The sequence below is a fragment of the Chelonoidis abingdonii genome, chromosome 1, assembly GCF_003597395.2.
Source record: "Chelonoidis abingdonii isolate Lonesome George chromosome 1, CheloAbing_2.0, whole genome shotgun sequence".
NCBI lineage: Eukaryota > Metazoa > Chordata > Testudines > Testudinidae > Chelonoidis > Chelonoidis abingdonii.
The window spans coordinates 270,295,070-270,315,178 of NC_133769.1; the positions used below are offsets into that span (position 1 = coordinate 270,295,070).

Sequence of the window (20,109 nt, forward strand, 5' to 3'; positions counted from 1 at the left end):
AAATTGTGATTGATCTCTGCTTTGATTTTCAGATTGCTGAATATGTTTTTGTAATATTCATGAGCATTGAGCTTAATCTGAAGATTATGGCAGATGGCTTGTTTTTTACACCAACAGCTGTCATAAGGGACTTTGGAGGAGTCATGGATATATTTATATATCTTGTAAGTTTTTATATTTAAATACTTTCTTGTAACATTTTTAATTTTCAGCTTTCTGAATATGCATTTATTAAACATTTGTTTTTTAAAAATGAAATCATGCAGAACTGCGAGGGTCATTTGAGCACACAGTCACCACAGTTTCACGTGGAAATTTGACAACTGCAGTTGCAAATGTGTATCTAAGTATCTGAATATTGATTTGCATCCCAAATTGTGGTAAATTCATGAGCTAATGTAGGTTTCCCATTGCATGGTAATTTCTCTCTGTGTGTATACTTATTTATCTGATACATCTGACCTCCTTTCCTTCCATCTTTAGATCCAGATCCTAGATCGTGGACCCTATTCTCTCCCTTTTATGCAGGGGAATCTGCTGGTGTAGTTGGCTTTTCACTATTCATTCCTTGCCTTCCCATCTCTCCTCTTTAGAGAGGGCATTACCAGATGATGGATGTTAGGGTTGAATCAAATCTGGCTGCCTATAGTAGATCTGGTCAAGAAAACTTCAATATAAAAGGCAGTTGTGTTGAAATTGAAACTTTTTGCAAGAATGTGTTGATTTTAACTAAATTTTCAGTGGGAAAAAGTTGAAATGAATTATTTTGACTTTTTCCTTTTGTTTTTCAAAAAGTTTCATTTCAATAAGCTAAAAATCTTTCCTTTCAGCTGTATAGATTTGATTCTTTTAGCTTTGACTTTTATATTAACTTAAAATGTCTTTAATATATGTTTATGTATACATTGATGACAGCAAAATGAAACATTTTTACCTTATTTAAGCAGTGCATTTTAATAGTCCCAAATCAGAAAGTTTGTTCTACAGGAAGTTTCAAATTTTCAGTTTCTTGTTTAGGTTTAAGAAAAACAATTTGCAAAATGTCAGAATTTCTCATGCAATGGAAATACTGTTTTCTGAACAGCTCTAAAGTCTACCTTTCCTTTTTGTGTAAAACTCTATACCTACCAGTGTCAACAGATGAGTAATAAATATTAATAATAAGAGATTATACCCAAAAAACAAACAATGAAATCAGTGATTAATACAGTACAATATAAAATGGTTTTTCAGTCTGAACTGAGCTGCTAAATGAAGTGAATATGATGGGTTTGATTAACTCATGGGTAGATTAGTCTGTATACCAGATGTGCTGCATATAAATTGTTGTGATCAGTCTGTACTCAGAGTTTCTAGTAGCATTGGTTTGTCAAAATTCCTCTTTTTGTTGTTTTTTTGTTTGTGTGTTTGGAGGAAAATCATGTTTTATCTAAGTCTTATAAACATTCCTAGAATATTGAAAGGATACCAGAGAAATTCAGTAACATCTGCTTATCCGTTTTGTTTTGCTAGACTGGTTGGTTGTTGTTTTTTATTTAGTTTTTTAAAAATCACAAGTAATTTTTTTTGTTGCTTTTAAGCATATTGGCAATAATCAGCTGAATCCTACATTCCTTGCGCATCTACAACTAAGTAATCCCCCTGTCTAAGTCACACTGTATATTAAGGATACATTTATAAATAAGAACATAGAATTTAAGAACGACAATACTGGGTCAGACCAATGATCCATCTAGCCCAGTATCCTGTCTTCTGAAAGTGGCCAGTGCCAGATGCTTCAGAGGGAATGAGCAGAACAAGACTATTATCAAGTGATCCATCCCCTGTCATCCAGTAGGGTGACCAGATAGCCAGTGTGAAAAATTGGGACAAGGAGTATGGGGTAATAAGTGCCTATATAAGACAAAGCCCCAAACATCATGACTGTCCCTATAAAATCAGGACATCTGGTCACCCAATCATCCAGTCCCAGCTTCTGGCAGTCAGAGGTTTAGGGACACCTCAGAGCATGGAGTGGGGAAAAAAGCGTATATAAAATACTCTATAAAGAGTTAAGAAATGATAAACTGACATTTTAATAAAGAGCTAATCAGTTGTTATAATTGTTATAGAGTCCAGCAGATAATATGTTGTTTATAAACATGGTGCACAACTAAGGCTACGATTTAGAAATGGCAGTTGCGGATTCCGTGACTTTACCGGACCTCTGTAACTTTTTGGAGTTCAGCTGTGTCATACTATTCTTTTCCCAATCTGAACCTTAGAGTCCAAAAAATGAGGTACTAGCATGAATTCCTCTAAGCTTAATTACCAGCTTAGATCTGATACGCTGCCACCAATCAGGACTCTGAGTGCCTGATAAACTCTGGTCTCCCCAAAACTTCCCAAGATCCAGACCCCCTGCATCGTAACACAAGGAAAGTAAACTCTTTCCCTCACCAGTGCCTCTCCTAGGCTTTCCCTCCCTGGGTTACCCTGGAAGATACTGTGATTCAAACTCCTTGAATCTTAAAACAGAGGCTTCCACCTCTATCCTTCTTCTCTCTCCCCCACCAAGTCCTTGGTGAGTACAGACTCAATACCTTAGCATGAACCAGAGGAAAAAAAATCAGTTAGGTATTTAAAAGGAAGTTTTTAATAAAAGAAAGAAAAAATAAGAAATCTCTGTAAATACAAGATGTAATATTACAGGGTCTTTCAGCTTATAGACACCAGTGAGAAAAGCCTCCCCCCAGCAAAAATACAATTTAAAAATACTTCCAGCAAACTACACATTTGCAAATACAGAAAAACAATTTAAAAGACTATAACCGCCTTTCTACTTAATACTCACTATTCTGAATATATAAGAGACTGTAGCAGGGAGATTGGCAAGAACCTGGTTGCACATCTAGTCCTTTCAGGACCAGAGAAGAGAACAAAAGCAAAACCCAAGAAACCCAAAGCAAAGGCTCCCCTCCTCCGAGGATTAAAAGTATCTTTTTCCTGATTCGGTCCTCTGTCCAGGTGTTTTGTTGTTCCCTGTTGTAACACCTTACAGGTAAAAAGACATAACTATCTGCTTTATGACACGGCCCCCAAATCGCAAGACAGTGGGACCTCCACTGGCGGTGATTTCTTCCTAGAACTTTGAGTAACAGATTAATCCAAACACATGCACCTTTACATATACTACACAGTGTAAACTAGAAGACTTGTACATTTGTAAGGACACAATTTTAACAGTGATTATGGGAAACTTCACGAGGAGAGTGCATTAGCTTACCTTGTTAGAAGCTGCTGAAATGTGTTGAATTCCAAAATCAAACATTGGAGAGCTAGACTGCATCGAAGAAGTTTTTTGGTTGTTCCCCTGTGGCAGTAAGCCACTTTAGCGCAGCATGTGTCGGGTTTTGTAGCTGAACCACCGTCCCAAATATGGGCGTAGCTTTCCAGGGCGTAGACATGGCGGTAGGCATTCCTTTTACTGACTGACCGTGACTTTTCCCTCTCAGACAGTTTTTTGCTGAGAAACACGCTCAGGATGGAGATTGTGGTTGGTCGCTTCCGCATGAGAACTGTACTATACACGCTCAGATCATCTGTTGGATTATTAGGAAGGTCTTTCAAGTCCGGGCCCCTTAGCACAGGGTCAGACCTGAGCGTCAACTTTAGATAGGGTAAGGCCTTTTGAACTCATCAGTTCACATTACTGCATCGGGCGTGGGTTTTTGGTCGAGGTCGGCAGTGGGGCAGTCGATGGCTTGAGTGTGGTACACATCGCCTGTATACCGGCCACAGCCTAAAAGGAATTGGACCTGTTTCTTCTACTTTGGGACAGGCCACTTTTGGATTACATCCACCTTGGCCGTAGGGGATTTATGGTTCCTCGACCGCACCTGTTGTTCCAGGTGTTACTCTGTTTTGGCCTATGTTGACACTTTTTTGGCCTCTAAAGGTTAAGTCCCAGCAAAATACATTTAAAATCCTTCCAGCAAATTACCATTGCAAATACAGAAAAACAATTAAAAGGACTATTAGCCGCTTTCAACTTAAATATCACTATTTTGGAATATATAAGAGACTGTAGCAGGGAGATTGGCAAGAAACCTGGTTGCACGTCTAGTCCCTTTCAGGACCCAGAGAGAGAACAAAGCAAAACCCAAAAACCACAAACAAAGGCTTCCCTCCACTGAGATTTAAAAGTATCTTGTTTCCTGATTGGTCCTCTGGTCAGGTGTTTTTGGTTCCCTGTTTGTTAACCCTTTACAGGTAAAAGAAACATTAACCCTTAACTATCTGTTTATGACAAACTGTCAACAGCTAAAGCTGGGGCTGGAGCTGAGGCTGCGGCTGGGGCTGGATGGGGGCTCCAGCTGAGGCTGTGTGCCCCTGTCCCATGGCTTCCCCATGGGGCTGCAACCGGGGCTGTGCACCTCTGCCCTGCAGCTTGTACGGTTATTTTTCGTAAAAGTCATGCACAGGTCACAGGCTCCGTAAATTGTTGTTTGTTGCTGGTGATCTGTCTGTGACTTTTACTAAAAATAACCGTGACAAAATCTTAGCCTTATTTATAGCCATCTATAGCACCTTCTGTAGACGTATATGTGTTTGTATACATGTGCATGCCCCTCACTTTGAAGAAGCTAGTGCCAGTAGTTGCCTTACACTTGAATAGTTCTCATGTTCAGAAAAATGCAGGAATTACATTGTGCCCCTGGGCAAGGCTCTTTAGCCCAGGTTTTTAATGATATATATGCTCCTAAAGATGCAGATAGGTACCTAGTGGAATTTTCAAAAGCGCCTAGATGCCTAGCTCCCTCACCAAAATCCCACTAGGTGCCTATCTGCATCCTTTTAAAAATCTAGCCCCATGCCTTCTCTCCCCACAAGCACACCCCAAAAGGGACAACTATAATCTTCTAAGGAATACTTGCAAGTTTGGCTTGATGTTCTGTTTTATCATAATTTGTAAAATAATATATTGCAATCTGGATTGCTCATTCTTTCTCCCCCTCCAAGGTAAGTTTGATATTCCTTTGCTGGATGCCTCAGAACGTTCCTGCTAAATCTGGAGCTCAGCTCTTAATGATACTACGATGTCTCCGACCCCTTCGCATTTTCAAACTGGTGCCACAAATGAGGAAAGTTGTACGAGAGCTGTTTAGTGGCTTCAAGGAAATCTTCTTGGTATGTGCCAGTTATTTTGTTCCTATGATAAAACAAGACGGAGAGTAACGATGTAAAATGTCAAGTATCAGAGGGATAGCCGTGTTAGTCTGGATCTGTAAAAGCAGCATAGAATCCTGTGGCACCTTATAGATTAACAGACGTTTTGGAGCATGAGCTTTCGTGGGTGCATGCATCCGATGAAGTGGGTATTCACCTGCGGAAGCTCAGGCTCCAAAACGTCTGTTAGTCTATAAGGTGCCACAGGATTCTTTGATGTGAAAAGTATTTCTGTAATTCAGCTTTGGTTTTTACTTTTTTTTTTTTTTACCAGTTGCACTCTGTTTATACCTCATAAAGAAAATGCATTGTAACTTACCATTGGAGTTTAAAAAGTAACAAGGTAAAAAAGAAATTACCAATATAAAGTCCACTCGTTTTCATTCATACTTAATAAGGATGCAGTAATAATTCTTTCACAAGTGACTTTGTTTATTCGGCATATCTTAGTACTGATGTAGACAGCAGGATTCTTGAGAGATAAAATAACGCGATTTCTGCTGGGGGAAGAGGATGAGAGATAGGCTGCTTTCATAGCTGATCTACAGAAACCTAAGGAAACTCAGACTTGCAGAGATGAGAGTCTTTGTCATTCCCAGTTCTTGTTCTGAGACAGTTGGAGGGAATCCTGTCCCTGATTGCAGCTCTGGAAATGGTGGTAGGGTAGAGTTGCCTGGAATACAAGAATTCTGTCTCATACATTTTTTTGACATTTTGGCATTTGGTTTTATTCCTCATTGAGATAAAACCAAGATATTTTGAATTTTTTTGGACAAATAAGAGCGAGAGACGCGCACACACACGCACACGCGCATCCTATTCAGAATAGCCAATAACCTAGTGGTTAGAGCGCTTATGTGGAATACAGGAGGCCCAGGTTCAAATCTCTATTTTAGTGGTGGGATCCCAGAACCCATTATTAGTGTCTTAGGAATAACAGCTCTTTCTCTCTCTTCCCCCCAAGTGATGTGTGTATGTGTGTTCTAGAATTTTTTTTCCAGGATCAGGTCTCAAAACCTTGAGAGTGTGATAAGATTTTAGACTGGGCATGAGGGTTAGGAATAAAAGCTTGCAATTTTATCTTATATATTTATTATATACTGTGTTATGTATTCATGTATATTGTTTGGTTATAATAACAAACGAGTCTCTTAATAAAGGGGCAAGGGTCATTAGTTTAAGGCCAGTGTTTAACTTACTTTATCTCCATTACAACCTGTTATGATGTAAACATTTTAATTCATTTATGTGTCTCTCCTGTTTGTAGCTGCACTGGTGTTACAGAGCCAGACAGCCGACAGAGGCAGCACATGTTAATGAATAAGGCCTGATCTAGCAAAGCACTTAAGCATGGTTTAACTTTAAGCACATCAGATGTCCCATTGAAGTTAATAGAAGTCTTCTCGTGCTTAAAGTTAAGCAACTGTGTTTATACAGCACCTACTGCAGTGAGGTCCTGGTCCCTGAGTAGGTCTTTGAGATGCTACCATAATACAAACAATAAGAAGAGTGTCAGTGCTTGCTGGGTCAGGGCCTACACTAAAGGTCAATAGTTTAAGCTTCGTAGGAAAATCTACAAAGAAAAAAACCCCTGTGCTTGTCTGATTGAAAAAAGCCAAAATTAGTATGGAGTGAAATGATATTTCAGGTGGCTGAAATGGTATCGCCAAAAAGATATGGTAACAAAAGTTTTAAACTTAAAAAAATACTTTCATTAGTTTCAATGGAGACATTATTATAAAATGATGCATTGTTATTCATAACACATAATGCATAAGTTAGAATTCATAACACAGTGCAGCCAAAGTTGGAAATGCAGTGACTAAAAATTCAATGGAGAGTGCCTGTCATAAAAGCCGGTAGGTCAGCATTATGCCACCAAACGCTCATTCTTGGACCGCACCAGAGGATCTAGCCCTTCACCTCTAGTCTTAGGAGAAAAGTTTGACTATATTTACATCACTGTCACAGGTGTCCATTCTTTTGCTGACATTAATGCTCGTTTTTGCAAGCTTTGGAGTTCAGCTTTTTGCTGGGAAACTGGCCAAGTGCAATGATCCACACATCATCACAAGGGTAAGAACTTCTTTTCTATTTCAAAATACTAGTATACTCCATCCTCTCTGGGCAATGGAGGAAACAAGTAGGAAAAACGACAATCATTCAGTATGAAAAAGAGAAACTATGTGGCATTTCATGTATCCAAAAAAGTGAGGGGAGAGAGGGATTTTCTGTATTCATTTGCACAGTTAGAACAAAATGTTTTTTTTTAAATTCAAGTTGAAAATAGAAAATAAGCTATTATCACCTGTTGATCCCCAGTAATGCATCTGGCAAAGTGCATGCAGTAGAGAATGATGTGCTCCCAGTCCTAAGAAGTGTAAGCCAAAATTTTCAGACCTAGGTACCCACAGTTAGGCACCACAGGGTGGGATTTTCAGAAGTGCCCAAGTGATTTAGAAACATAAAAATGAACTTGACAAATTGGAGAACTGGTCTGAAATAAGATGAAATTCAGTAAAGACAAATGAAAAGTACTACACTTAAGAAGGAAAAATGTAATGTACAACTACAAAACAGGTGGTAGTACTGCTGAAAAGCATCTGAGGGTTATAGTGGATCATACATTGAATATGAGCCAACAATGTGATGCAGGTGTCATAAAAGGTAATATCATTTCTGGGGTGTATTAACAGGAGTTTTGTATGTAACACACAAAAAGTAATCATTTCATTCTACTTGGCACTAGTGAGGTCTCAGCTGGAGTACTGTGTCCAGTTCTGGGTGCCATATTTTAGGAGACGTGTACAAATTGGAGAGACTCCAGAGGAGAGCAACAGAAATGATAAATGGTTTAGAAAACCTGACCTATGAGGAAAAGTTTAAAAAAACCTGGGCATGTTTAGTCTTGTGAAAAGAAGACTGAGGGAGGACCTGATAACAGTCTTCAAATATGTAAGAGCATTATAACAAGCACAGTGATCAATTGTTCTGCATGTCCACTCAAGGTAGGAGAAGAAGTTATGGGTTTAATCTGGAGCAAGGGAGATTTAGGTTAGATAGGAGGAAAAAATTCTAACTAGGAGGATAGTTAATCTCTGAAATAGGCTTCCAAAGCTGGAATCCCTGTCACTGGAGCTTTTTAAAAACAGGTTGGACAAATATCTGTCAGGTGTGGTCCACATGCACTTGATCCCACCTCAACATGAGGGGTGGACTAGATGATCTCTCCTGGTCCCTTCCAACCCTATGTTTCTATGATTCTATAAGCCTCACTGATTTTCCATAGGATTTGTGCTCTTAAAGGTAGGTCCTCACATAAAATGCTGCAGCAGTGCAGCTACACCAGTGCAGCTGTGCCACTGTAGCACTTCAGTCCAGATGCTACTACACCTACTGATGGAAGAAGCCCTCCAGTGTAGTTAATCCACCTCCCCAAAAGATGGTAGCTATACTGAGTGGAGAATTCTCACAGTGTACACCGCAGGTTAGATCAATACAACTATATCACTCAGGGATGTCGATTTTCCACACCCCTGATCGACATAGTTATACCAATGTAAGTTTCTAGTGTAGACCTTGGCTAAGACTAGAGGCACTTTAAAAATCCCACTGCCCCTGGAAAGTCAGTTGGATTTGGGCTCTTAAGTCACTTAGGCACTTTTGAAAACCCAACCTGAATGCCTTATTTGTGCATCTAAGCAAAGTGGTTTGATTCTCAGAGGTGTGGAACATCCCCATCTCTTCTGAGGTCAGTAAGACCTGTGGAGGTGCTCAACACCATAAAGAATTAGATTGTTTTTGTTTAGCAGCCTAAATATGGGATTGGGAGCCTAATTTTAAGACCCCATGTTTGAAAAGTTTGGCCATACTGATTTGCCCTTTACAGATGTGCAGGAAGACTCCTCCTCGACGCCCTCGTGTGCTTCTACAGGGGCCTGTCAGAAATGTAGTCTCTGTACTTGGGACAGCACAGAAACTATTCCCTCCCTGCACTATTGGAGGTACAGACTGTCTTAAAGGAGACAAGGCAATGGGGCTACTTGCCACCTTACCAGGAAGATGGACCTATTGCACCAGGAGAAGCAGACTTCTCTATCCCTGGGCATGGTGCACATCCTCACCAGATTGCTCAGTGATGGAATGAGCTTCACTGAGACAGAATTCCTCCTGCATACACCCTCCAGGACAAAGTCACATAACTGAGTCTTAAATTAGACAATACAGTAAGGGCACAAACATGGCATCCAGCTTCATAGCCAAATTCTTAACCTAGGTTTCATATGACCTCCCTTTTTTCACTTTCACTGATTGAGAAAACAATTGGGATCACTTAGATGTCTAAGAACCAGTAATTGCAGGTGCAATGAATTCGGGGCAAAAAAATTGTGCCTACAGTGTTAATTTATAAAGGGAAGCTAGTGTTTCCAAACCAGGCTGTTATAGTCAGTGTACTGGGAATTCTTTAAATCATAACATCAAAGCAGGATAGGCCCTAATCTTGCAGCTTGCTCCATATGGACAGACGCTGTATAAGCACGGAGCCTAGTTAAGTTCAGTGGGCCTCTGCATCAGCAAAAGGTCCACCAGTGCAGGACCAGGGCCATAGTAAAGAACATTGGGTGAAATCTTTGCCCCAGTGAAGTCAATGTCAAAACTCCAGTTAACTTCATTTGGGCCAGGATTTCCTCCATAATATTATTGATCACGTCTGAACTAACTGGATATCCACACAACATGGAGTAAAGCTTCCAAAGTCCCTTCCCCACATATAGTGGGCTCATTGTCAAACCTGTGATGTGTGATAGAATCCCTGGGGACAGTTTCTCATTTGGTTGTCATGAATCTTTTCTGGTCATGATGCTGGAATGGATATCTCCAGTATATTACAATTTTTCTTCTAGTATTGTCCCTATGGGTGCTCCATTGTAGGTGTCCCTTGCGCCTGGAAATGGAGATCTTCACTAGCAGTGGCTGTTGGGCCATGCACTCTTCCCCATCTCATACAGTGAGAGGCGACTATAAAGCCCTGTGTGGTCCAACCGCCCTTGTTTCCTTCTCAGCCGCCCTTGTTCGGGGATGGAGTCCCTAACCAAGCCCTTTATACTCCTGTTGTGCCTTTAGTAATATTAGTGCTTCCATTGAAAGTTCTAAGATAATACTTGTTTCCTTCATATTTTTTTTTCCTTTTCCCCTTATTAAAAAAATCCTCTCCTCTTTCTCTCCATTTCTCTTTAGAGTAGCATAGGTTTCATTTTTCTATTCCCTTCCTTACAGGGAAGTTCTCCTTACTCAGGGTTATGCCTCGATCTCCCAAGTTTAAGAGGTGCCTCTCTTGTTGTGAGGCCCTCCCTGTGAATGACAGCCACTCACAATATACACGCTGTTTGGGTAAGGGGCACGTGTCACAAAAGTGCACCCTCTGCCTCAAATTGAAGGCACGGTACAGAGAGGACTGTGAATTGAAACTAAAACTTTTATTAATGAAGAGCTCATTGCGACTTGCCTCAGACCCTGGCCCCGATACATCTCCTCTGCAGCGGTCACCATCAACACATTTATCTGCTGACCCCCACTCACTGCATACCACTAAAAGAAAACCTACACGCTCTCATCGAGATGAGAAAAAATGGGCACCAAGCTCACCCCCAAATAAAGACATCCCCTGTGAGGTCGGTAGTCTCAACATCTTCTGGGGCAAGACCTAGGTCCTTTGACCATACGGTACCTCTGGTACCGGTGCTGTTGAGAGAACTAAGGACCCTAAGTGGGCAGGACCACATAAGCGGATACTGTCACTTAGCACCGATAAGAAGAAATCGCTGACTACAAGGCACTTTTATCCAAATATAACCATATGAACTATTCCAAGGGGCTCAGTGCGCTCAGCAAAAAATTTAGATCCTTCAAGCAGGAGATCTTCCTGGGGAGACCTCCCTGGGGAGCCTTGAGAGGTGAAGCCATGGAGCTTGTCTCACTACCACAGAAGTCACAGTGGACTAGGCCACCATATCCACAGCATCCAGAGAGGTTTGTAGCGCCATGCATGACAGGAGTTGTCCTTCTGTCACTAGTGCTTGGAACTGCTCTTTTTTATCATCTGGGAGAGCAACACTCCATTCACTCAGTGTCTGTGCTCCAGCACAAAAGAGAAGACAGCGTAGGTATCAACTTACTCCGAGATCTCACCCTCCATATTTCACCCTTCAACGGCATTATGATCCACAATGTAGATGTCAGAGACCTCCTACCAAATGTACACAGACACCAACACAGGCTACTATGTCCCACGCATCTGCATGTCCCACGCATCTGCCTCCAAACAATATTTTTGAAAATTTGGCTAAGGCCCTGAGATCTCTCCCCATGATCCAGATGCTGCAGCCATCCAAATTACTTCATCAGTTTGGTGGACGTTTGACTCTGTTCTCTCTGACATGACAGCAAGTCACCTCCTACAAGTGGGTACTGGAAATCATCAGCAACGGTATTCAATTTCATTCCTCTCTCTTCTGTCCACCCCATCCTATCCCTCTTCAGGGAACATTCTCATGAGCACCGTCTATGGAAAGAAATAAACCATCTTCTGTGACTGGGAGCCATAGACCTGGTGCCATTCCAACTCAGCAGGAAAGACTTTTATTCCCACCATTTTCTAATGCAAAAGAAGTCTGACGGTAGAGGCGAATGCTGGACATGGGGAAACCTCAACAATGTTGTCAAACTACAGCAGTTCGAGATGGTCACACTATCAACAATAATCCCAGCACTGGAACAGGGGGGCCTTCTTGGGCCTCAACCTCCACTCATACTTCCATATTACCATACATTCTTTTCACAGGAGGTTCCTCAGATTTGTTCTGGGGTCCAACCATTTTCAATAAAGGATGCTTTGACCTCTCTATGGCACTCAGAGTATTTTCCAAAGTCCTGGAAGTGGTGGTGGCACCACTCTGCAAACAAGGGGTTATAATATTCCCATACCTAGATGACTGCCTCTTCAAGGCTCCATCCAGAAGTGACACACTCCAAGTCATAACAAAAAGGTTGGACCTTTTCTCAAAACTCAGCCTCCAGATAAATATTCAAAAATCAGCTGACACCAGTACAACAGCTAGAGTTTATTGGGTCCCAACTAGATGGTATAGAGGCCAGAGCCTTCCTCCCAGATCACGCAATAGTTAGTCTCATTTCCATCATGAGGACCAGCCAACAGATCTCTGCCAGAACCTGCCTACAGTTGCTCAGTCATATGGCAGCAACCACATTCATGATAAAACACTCCAGATTACATATGCATTGCCTCAAGGGATGGCTATGAACAGCATACATACCCCACAAACACAGCCTGAATAAACTGCTCTCGATATCACTGAAGGTCAAGGGCTCATTAGACTGGTGGACGCAACCTCAGAATGTCTGCATAGGGGATCCCTTCCTCCAACCACCACTGTCCTTGATACTTATGATCAACGCCTCCCTACTCGGTTGGGAAGCACATCAGCAGACCCAGATGGTACAGGGCAAGTGGTCCCCTTCAGAGTCCATGTTAAACATCAACCTCCTAGAATTACATGTAGTCTGCAACATATGCCTACACTTTCTATCAATAATCAGACAACAAACAGTAAGAGTAATGATAGACAACATCACCTGCATGTTTTATATCAACAGACAGGAGTGAGGTCTCAATCCCTGTGTACAGAAGCACTAAAATTGTGGAACTGGTGCAGCCAGCATAACATCAATATCTTAGCCGCATACCTACCTGGATACCAGAATACCATGGCAGATTCATTGAGCAGGAAGTTCTCACAAGAACACAAGTGGGAGATAGACACAAGAACCCTACAACATATATTCACCCACTGGAGATTCCCCAACATAGATCTGTTCGCCCTCAAGAACGCCAAATGCCCACAGTTCTGCTCAAGAGAGGGTCTAGGTCACCAAACTCTGGGGGACATCGTCCTCATTTCATGGGATGCACCTCTCTGTGCCTTTCCACCTTTTCCCCTACTATTCAAAGTGTTTCCCAAGGTACAAGTTGAACGATCCAGAGTCATTCTCATAGCCCCAACATGACCATGACAAAGATGATATCCTTACCTCTTACACCTTGGTGGTCTGTCCACCTATCACCTTGTTGACTTCACACCTCCTCTTGCAGGATGCAGGTCAGATTCTTCACCCAAATTTAAAATTTCTCTGTCTGAAGGCATGGCCACATCATGGTTCCAGAATACAGAGATGACCTGTTCAGAACAGATATAAGATTCTTTTAAATGGCCAGTGTTGAACAATACACTATACTTACCTACATACGTGGAAAAGATTCTGAACTTGGTGTGACACCAAACATATCTTAGCAATGAGCCCTCCTTTACCACTCATCCTGGATTACACCCTACAGCTAAAAAGATCAAGGCTATTCGCAACCTCTGTTCATGTACATCTGGCTGCCATTATTGCATTCCACTTCAAAATAAAAGGTCATTCAGTATTCAACCACGCAATGACAAAAAAATTCCTTAAGGTTCCTACAGAATCTTTACCCTGAGGTACGAGACCCATCCCTCCTTAGGATCTCAGCCTATCTCACCAGCCCTCCATTTGAACCAATGATGACCTGATCCTATATGCACCTATCTATGAAAATGGTCTTTCTCATAACCATCACACCTGCCCAATGGGTAGGAGAAATAGATGCATTCATGGTGTAACCCACATACACAATCTTTTACAAAGATACGATCACATTACAACCACAACCACACCTGAAGTTTTTATCCAAGGTACTGTCCTCTTTCTATCTAAACCAACCTATCCACCTCCCCTCCTTCTTCCCTAAACCATGTGGCAAACAGCATGAAGCCATGACACCTTGGATGGCAGACAAGCGCTAGCCTTTTACCTTGACAGTCACCACTCTTATTCCTCTCTGTAGATGAAGGATCAAATGTATAGGTCATATCCAAACAACGTCTGTCAAAATGGGTCTCAAAATGGGTCTCCACTTTGCTACCAATGACACAAACTTCAGCCTTCCATTTGCTCACTGTCCATCTCAATAGCTTTTCTAAATAACATACCAATTACTGGCATTTGTAAGGCAGCCACATGGGCGCCCACAGACACATTTAGTCAACATCATGTGATCACCCATAACACGGCATCAGATGCCCTACTAGGACAACTGTTCTATCCTCCTTAGTAGATGTCTCTCTGAAGCCTCAGCCTTTCATCTAGGGGCATTGCTCTACACTCACCTACAATGAAGCACCAATGGCAACACTACTCGGAGTAACTGAGATTCTTCAAGATGTGTGTCCCTATGGGTGCTTCACTACCTTCCCTCCTTCCCTCCACTTCAGAGTTCAAACATAGGATCTGTGGTAGAGAAGGAACTGAGGGTGGTGAACCACACAGTGCAATATAGCCACTGCTCACAGCGTGGGATGGGGAGGAGTGCTCGTGCAGCCCAGCTGGCACTGCTGCCAAAGATCTCTGATCCCAGGCACAGAGACAGTACTGCACCTACGGTGGAGCACCCACAGGGACACACATTTCAAAGAACCTAAGTTACTGCACAGGGTGAGTAATCCTCTCTTCCATGTCTTTTTCTTGCTCTCTTTTACAAAGCACACTGCTTTCTTTGGGAGACTATGATTGTAAGAATTGGAAGGAGGGTCACTGAAGAAGGGTGTTTTAAGAAGCGGTTTGAATGAAGAGAAGGTTGTTACATAGTGCAGAAGGAATGAGAGTGCCAGGTATTTGAGGAAGACATGAGAAAGATACCGAGTTCATGCCATTTGGGCGCTGAAGGACTGAACAGCGCAAGGGACTGGGAATGGGCTATGACACCTAGCAATCCTCGGTCACCAGTTAAAATCCAGGCCAGGCTGATGGTGACGAAAAGTACCAGCCAGTGTTACGTGGCCTGTGTGAAGCAGATTAGTAGCATCATTCCATTTGCAGTGGGGAGGAGTCAAGCATCACAAACACCGTGACACTTTCAGACAGAGGCCAATAACTGAATGAAATTGCAGATTTACTAGCCCTCTCAGTTTGGAAGGGGGCCTTGAAGTGCAGAATGAAGATTCTACATTGTCACTGCTCATGCTGTATCTTCCCTGCATATGAAAAACTTCTGTTCCCAAATGCTTTTAATCCAGTACCTAAAAATAACCCTTTTGTTCCATTTACACTGTTTCAAGCTGCCTTATTTATTGTGCTGTTTGTGTTGCACAGTGTCCTCACCTCTCTGCAGGTCTATATTTCACCCAATGTGCTTTATTTTACTATAGGAAGATTGTCATGGCATCTTCAGAATAAATGTAAGTGTTTCAAAAAATCTGAATTTAAAACTAAGACCTGGAGAGAAAAAGCCTGGATTTTGGGTGCCACGAGTCTGGTGAGTAGTTGTAACTTGGCCAATCTTTCTTCAGATAGTTCAGTTGTTAATCTGCTGCAAGACCCAAACATTGCAGCATTGTAGTACTGAAAGTAGCAAATAAAACTGGTGACAAACAAACCAATCTAGTTTCCGTACCAACCTGAGAGAAGTGCAGGAAAGGCAAACATGGTGCCTATTACTGTACACATCTGATATTTCCTATTTTACACACAGGGAAATGTTGTGGTTAGGGCTGTGAAGCGATTACGAAAATTAATCATGATTAATCTCATGATTAAAAAAATTAATCATGATTATTTACATGATTAATCACACTGTTAAACAATAATAGAATACCATTTTAAATATTTTGAATGCTTTATACATTTTCAAATGTATTGATTTCAATTATAACACAGAATACAAAGTGTACAGTGCTCACTTTATATTTATTTTTTATTGCAAATATTTGCACTGTAAAAACAAAAGAAATAGTATTTTTCAGTTCATCTAATACAAGTACTGTAGTGTAATTTCTTTATCACGAAAGTTGAACTTACAAATGTAGAATTATGTAAAAAAAGTCATTCAAAAATAAAATATTGTAAAACTTAAAAGCCTACAAGTCCCACTCAGTCCTATTTCTTGTTCAGCCAGTCACTCAGACAAACAAGTTTGTTTACATTTGCAGGAGATAATGCTATCTGCTTCTTGTTTACAATGTCACCTGAAAGTGAGAATATGGCTCTATTGTAACTGGCATCGCAGATGCTGTAAAGATTCATATGTCCCTTCATGCTTCAACCACCATTCCAGAGGACATGTGTCCATGCTGATGACGGGTTCTGCTAGGTAGCAGTCCAAAGCAGTGCAGACCAACGCATGTTCATTTTCATCATCTGAATCAGATGCCTCCAGCAGAAGGTTGATTTTCTTTTTTGGTGGTTCAGGGTCTGTAGTTTCCGCACTGAAGTGTTGCTCTTTTAAGACTTCTGAAAGCATGCTCCACACTTCGTCCCTCTCAAATTTTAGAAGGCACGGCAGCCATCTTTAGAAATCTCACATTCATTCTTTCTTTGTATTTTGTCAAATCTGCAGTGAAAGTGTTCTTAAAATGAACAACATGGGCTGGGTCATCATGCAAGACTGCTATAACACGAAATATATGGCAGAATGTGGGTAAAATAAAGCAGGAGACATACGATTCTCCCCACTGGAGTTGAGTCACAAATTTAATTAACTAATTATTTTTTTAACAAGCATGGAAGCATGTCCTCTAGAATGGTGGCCGAAACATGAATATGAATGTTTAGCATATCTAGCATGTAAATACCTTGCAATGCCTGCTACAAAAGTCCCATAAGAACACCTGCTCTCACTTTCTGGTGACAGTGTAAATAAGAAATGGGCAGCATGATCTCCCATAAATGTAAACAAACTTGTTTGTCTTAGTGATTGGCTGAACAAGAGGTAGGACTGAGTGGATTTGTAGGCTCTAAAGTTTTACATTGTTTTGTTTTTGAGTTTTTTATGTAACAACAACAAAAAAAATCTACATTTGTAAGTTGCACTTTCATTATAAAGAGATTGCAGTACAGTACTTATATGAAGTGAAATGAAAAATACTCTATCATTTTTACAGTGCAGATATTTGTAATAAAGAATAATAATATAAAGTAAGCACTGTACATTTTGTAACCTGTGTAGTTATTGAAATCAATACATTTGAAAATATAGAAAAACATCCACAAATATTTAATAAATTTCAATTGGTATCCTATTGTTTAACAGTTTGATTAAAACTGTGATTAATCGTGATTCATTTTTTAATCATGATTCATTTTTTTTAGTTAATCATGTGAATTAACCGCAATTAATTGACAGCCCTAATTGCGGTATCTCAGATGCAACAATGATTTAATGGCAACAATAAGTCTATGATTTATATTCTGACAGTGTCAATTTAAGATTTTCTAACACCTAAAATGTGTTAAACTTGTCTTTAATTGCTTATATTTTGAAAGGAGGTTGTTTCACTTTTTGCAAATTCAGCAAAATGGCTAAAATTATTTCAGTTGGGGGGGGATAAAGAATGTGGTAGCAGGGGAAGATTCAGAGCCATCCTACATTAATGAAATAATACACTGTGATTTGAACAGTCAGTGAAGCTGTGGCATCTGCAGAACTCTTTCCACTTCCGTATGCTTCAGATAAATTCTGAAGGCAGAATTCCTGTGAGTAAGCAAATTCAATCCACTTCGTCTTGATCCAGAAATAATTAAAAAGATCTTAATCAGCAAAACTATGAAGTTTGGAGAATTTTTTGTCACTGCAGAAAATTTATTACTCAAGGAGTTGAGTACCAGTTGTTAACCTTGTAGGACCAGATTTTCAAGAGCCCAGTACCTGAGTCACAGTAGGAGCTATGTCCATATTGCAAGCTAGGGGTATGATTCCCCGGCTTGTGTGCAGATACCCGTAGTAGCTCAAGGAGTGCTAGCATGAGTATAAACAGTGGTGTAGCTGCAGTAGCATGGGCAGTGACAACGGAGGCATGGTTTGTACTAAGCACAGCTAAGCTGTGCCTCTGCTGCCACTGCTTGTGCTACCACAGCTATACTACTATTTATACTCACATCAACTCTCTTCGAGCTACCGCGAGTATGTACACACAAGCAGGGGAATCACACTCATATTGTAGACATAGCCTTACTGACGAGATTTTCCAAAAAGTTACGCTGGTAGGGAAACTGGGAATCTAGCTACTTATTTTGGTGTCTGAATGGTACCTGAGGCTGAACTTTTCAGAAAATCTGTCTCTGATTGGGGATGCACAGCTCTTTAAAAAACTAACCTCTAGTGGATTCTTTAATTTTCAAATGGAGTTTCTTCCTTTGGAATCCTGGCTAACACAAAGAATGTTATGTTTGAAGGCTGAGAAAACCAGTGGTTTCCTCTTGTTAACATTTGTCTTTGGGCTGGCAAAATCTGATATTATGAATGAGTGTGAATGATAATTTGCAGAAGCACCTACTGACTAAACCAGAAGCCTAAATCACATAGGCACTTCTGAAAATTCTGTTCCTTGAGGTACATTAGCAGGGTTGTATGACATAGCTTTGTTTCTGCCAGTGTCATCCAAACTGTTTTTTTCACGATCACTAACTTTTGGCAATGTATTGTCAGAAACACTCTAAAATACAGTGCCATGTCATAAGCTTTATCATTTTTACAGTAGCTCAGCTTATAAATAAATATTAGATTGTAAAGATTTAGCAATTAAGTGCAGTATATGTCATTTTTTTAGTTTTCAAAGTATTATTATTCAGAACTTTGCATGATATTTTGTAGAGATTTAGACAATACCACAGTCACTGTAACAAAGGAGTTTACTGTCTCAGACTGACATAGAATATGAAGAAAAACTAAGCAGATGTGGAAAGAAAAGTTGAGTAATAACACAAGTAAAACCTGTGCTTCTTTATATGATTAGCTCCTTTGTATAGCATGAGGTTGTATTCTTTGACTTAGAGGGGCCACAATAAGATGCCTAAGATCCATCTTGTCAGAAGATAGTTAAAATGCACTCATTTCTTTACTATTATTTCAGGGCAAATCCTCGCAATTTTAATTTTGACAATGTGGGAAATGCCATGTTGGCACTATTTGAAGTTCTTTCATTAAAAGGCTGGGTGGAAGTCAGAGATGTCATTATTCATCGCGTGGGGCCGGTAAGCAAGCATATCAAATCCTGTTAACACTTCGAAAGCTGCTGAATTTGTTTTGATGAATAATCATATTTTTTGTATATGCAGATCCATGGAATCTATATTCATGTCTTTGTGTTCCTGGGCTGCATGATTGGATTGACCCTTTTTGTTGGAGTTGTCATTGCTAATTTCAATGAAAATAAGGTAATAATTCAGTTATTGTATCTCATATGGGAATAGTTTCATACTTTGTTAGCTTTAAACATCATATGACAAATTGTGCAATATGAGATAATAAGATGTGCTGTTGCTAATATAAGTAAGTTACAATTCAAGAAGCAACATCATTATTGCCTTCAGATCATATTACCTGAAGAGAGATATAGGACCAAATTCAGATCCGAAGTGAGCAGCTGCAGGTGTACTGAAGTACGAATTTAGGCATGGTCTCAATTTGATCCATAAGCAATGAACAAAGAGAACTGTTCTTGGAGTTCCTCGCTTGACAAAAATTGTGGTGAGGTGGAAAGCTCCTGAGACACAGATCTAGTGTCTGTGACATGGTTGTTTTTAAATTTCACTAAGCTTTTGTCTTTATTTTACTACCTTCTTATTTTTTCTGTAATGAAGTCTTTCCAATAATCCACTAGTTTTTATTAATCTTTTTATTGTGTACTCCCTTTAAATTTAATATTTTCTGTGTTGTATGATTTTTGGCCTAACAGCAAGAATTAATACGTGTTATAATAATCAGTCTCTTTAACTGTGTAACATTTTAGGGTGTATCTTCCCAGG

The 20,109-nt window shown here is 40.4% G+C and overlaps 1 protein-coding gene across 3 annotated transcripts in view; it reads left to right on the forward strand.

Moving 5' to 3' along the window:
• NALCN (sodium leak channel, non-selective) overlaps positions 1-20,109 on the forward strand; it is a 387,480-nt gene that overhangs the window by 342,369 nt on the left and 25,002 nt on the right. For all 3 annotated transcript variants that reach the window (XM_032771366.2, XM_032771357.2, XM_032771375.2), the window contains 6 exons: positions 33-164; positions 5,002-5,169; positions 7,180-7,284; positions 15,516-15,622; positions 19,215-19,335; positions 19,420-19,518. In XM_032771366.2, coding sequence (XP_032627257.1) covers positions 33-164; positions 5,002-5,169; positions 7,180-7,284; positions 15,516-15,622; positions 19,215-19,335; positions 19,420-19,518 — 732 coding nt within the window. The remainder of the gene's footprint in view (positions 1-32; positions 165-5,001; positions 5,170-7,179; positions 7,285-15,515; positions 15,623-19,214; positions 19,336-19,419; positions 19,519-20,109) is intronic.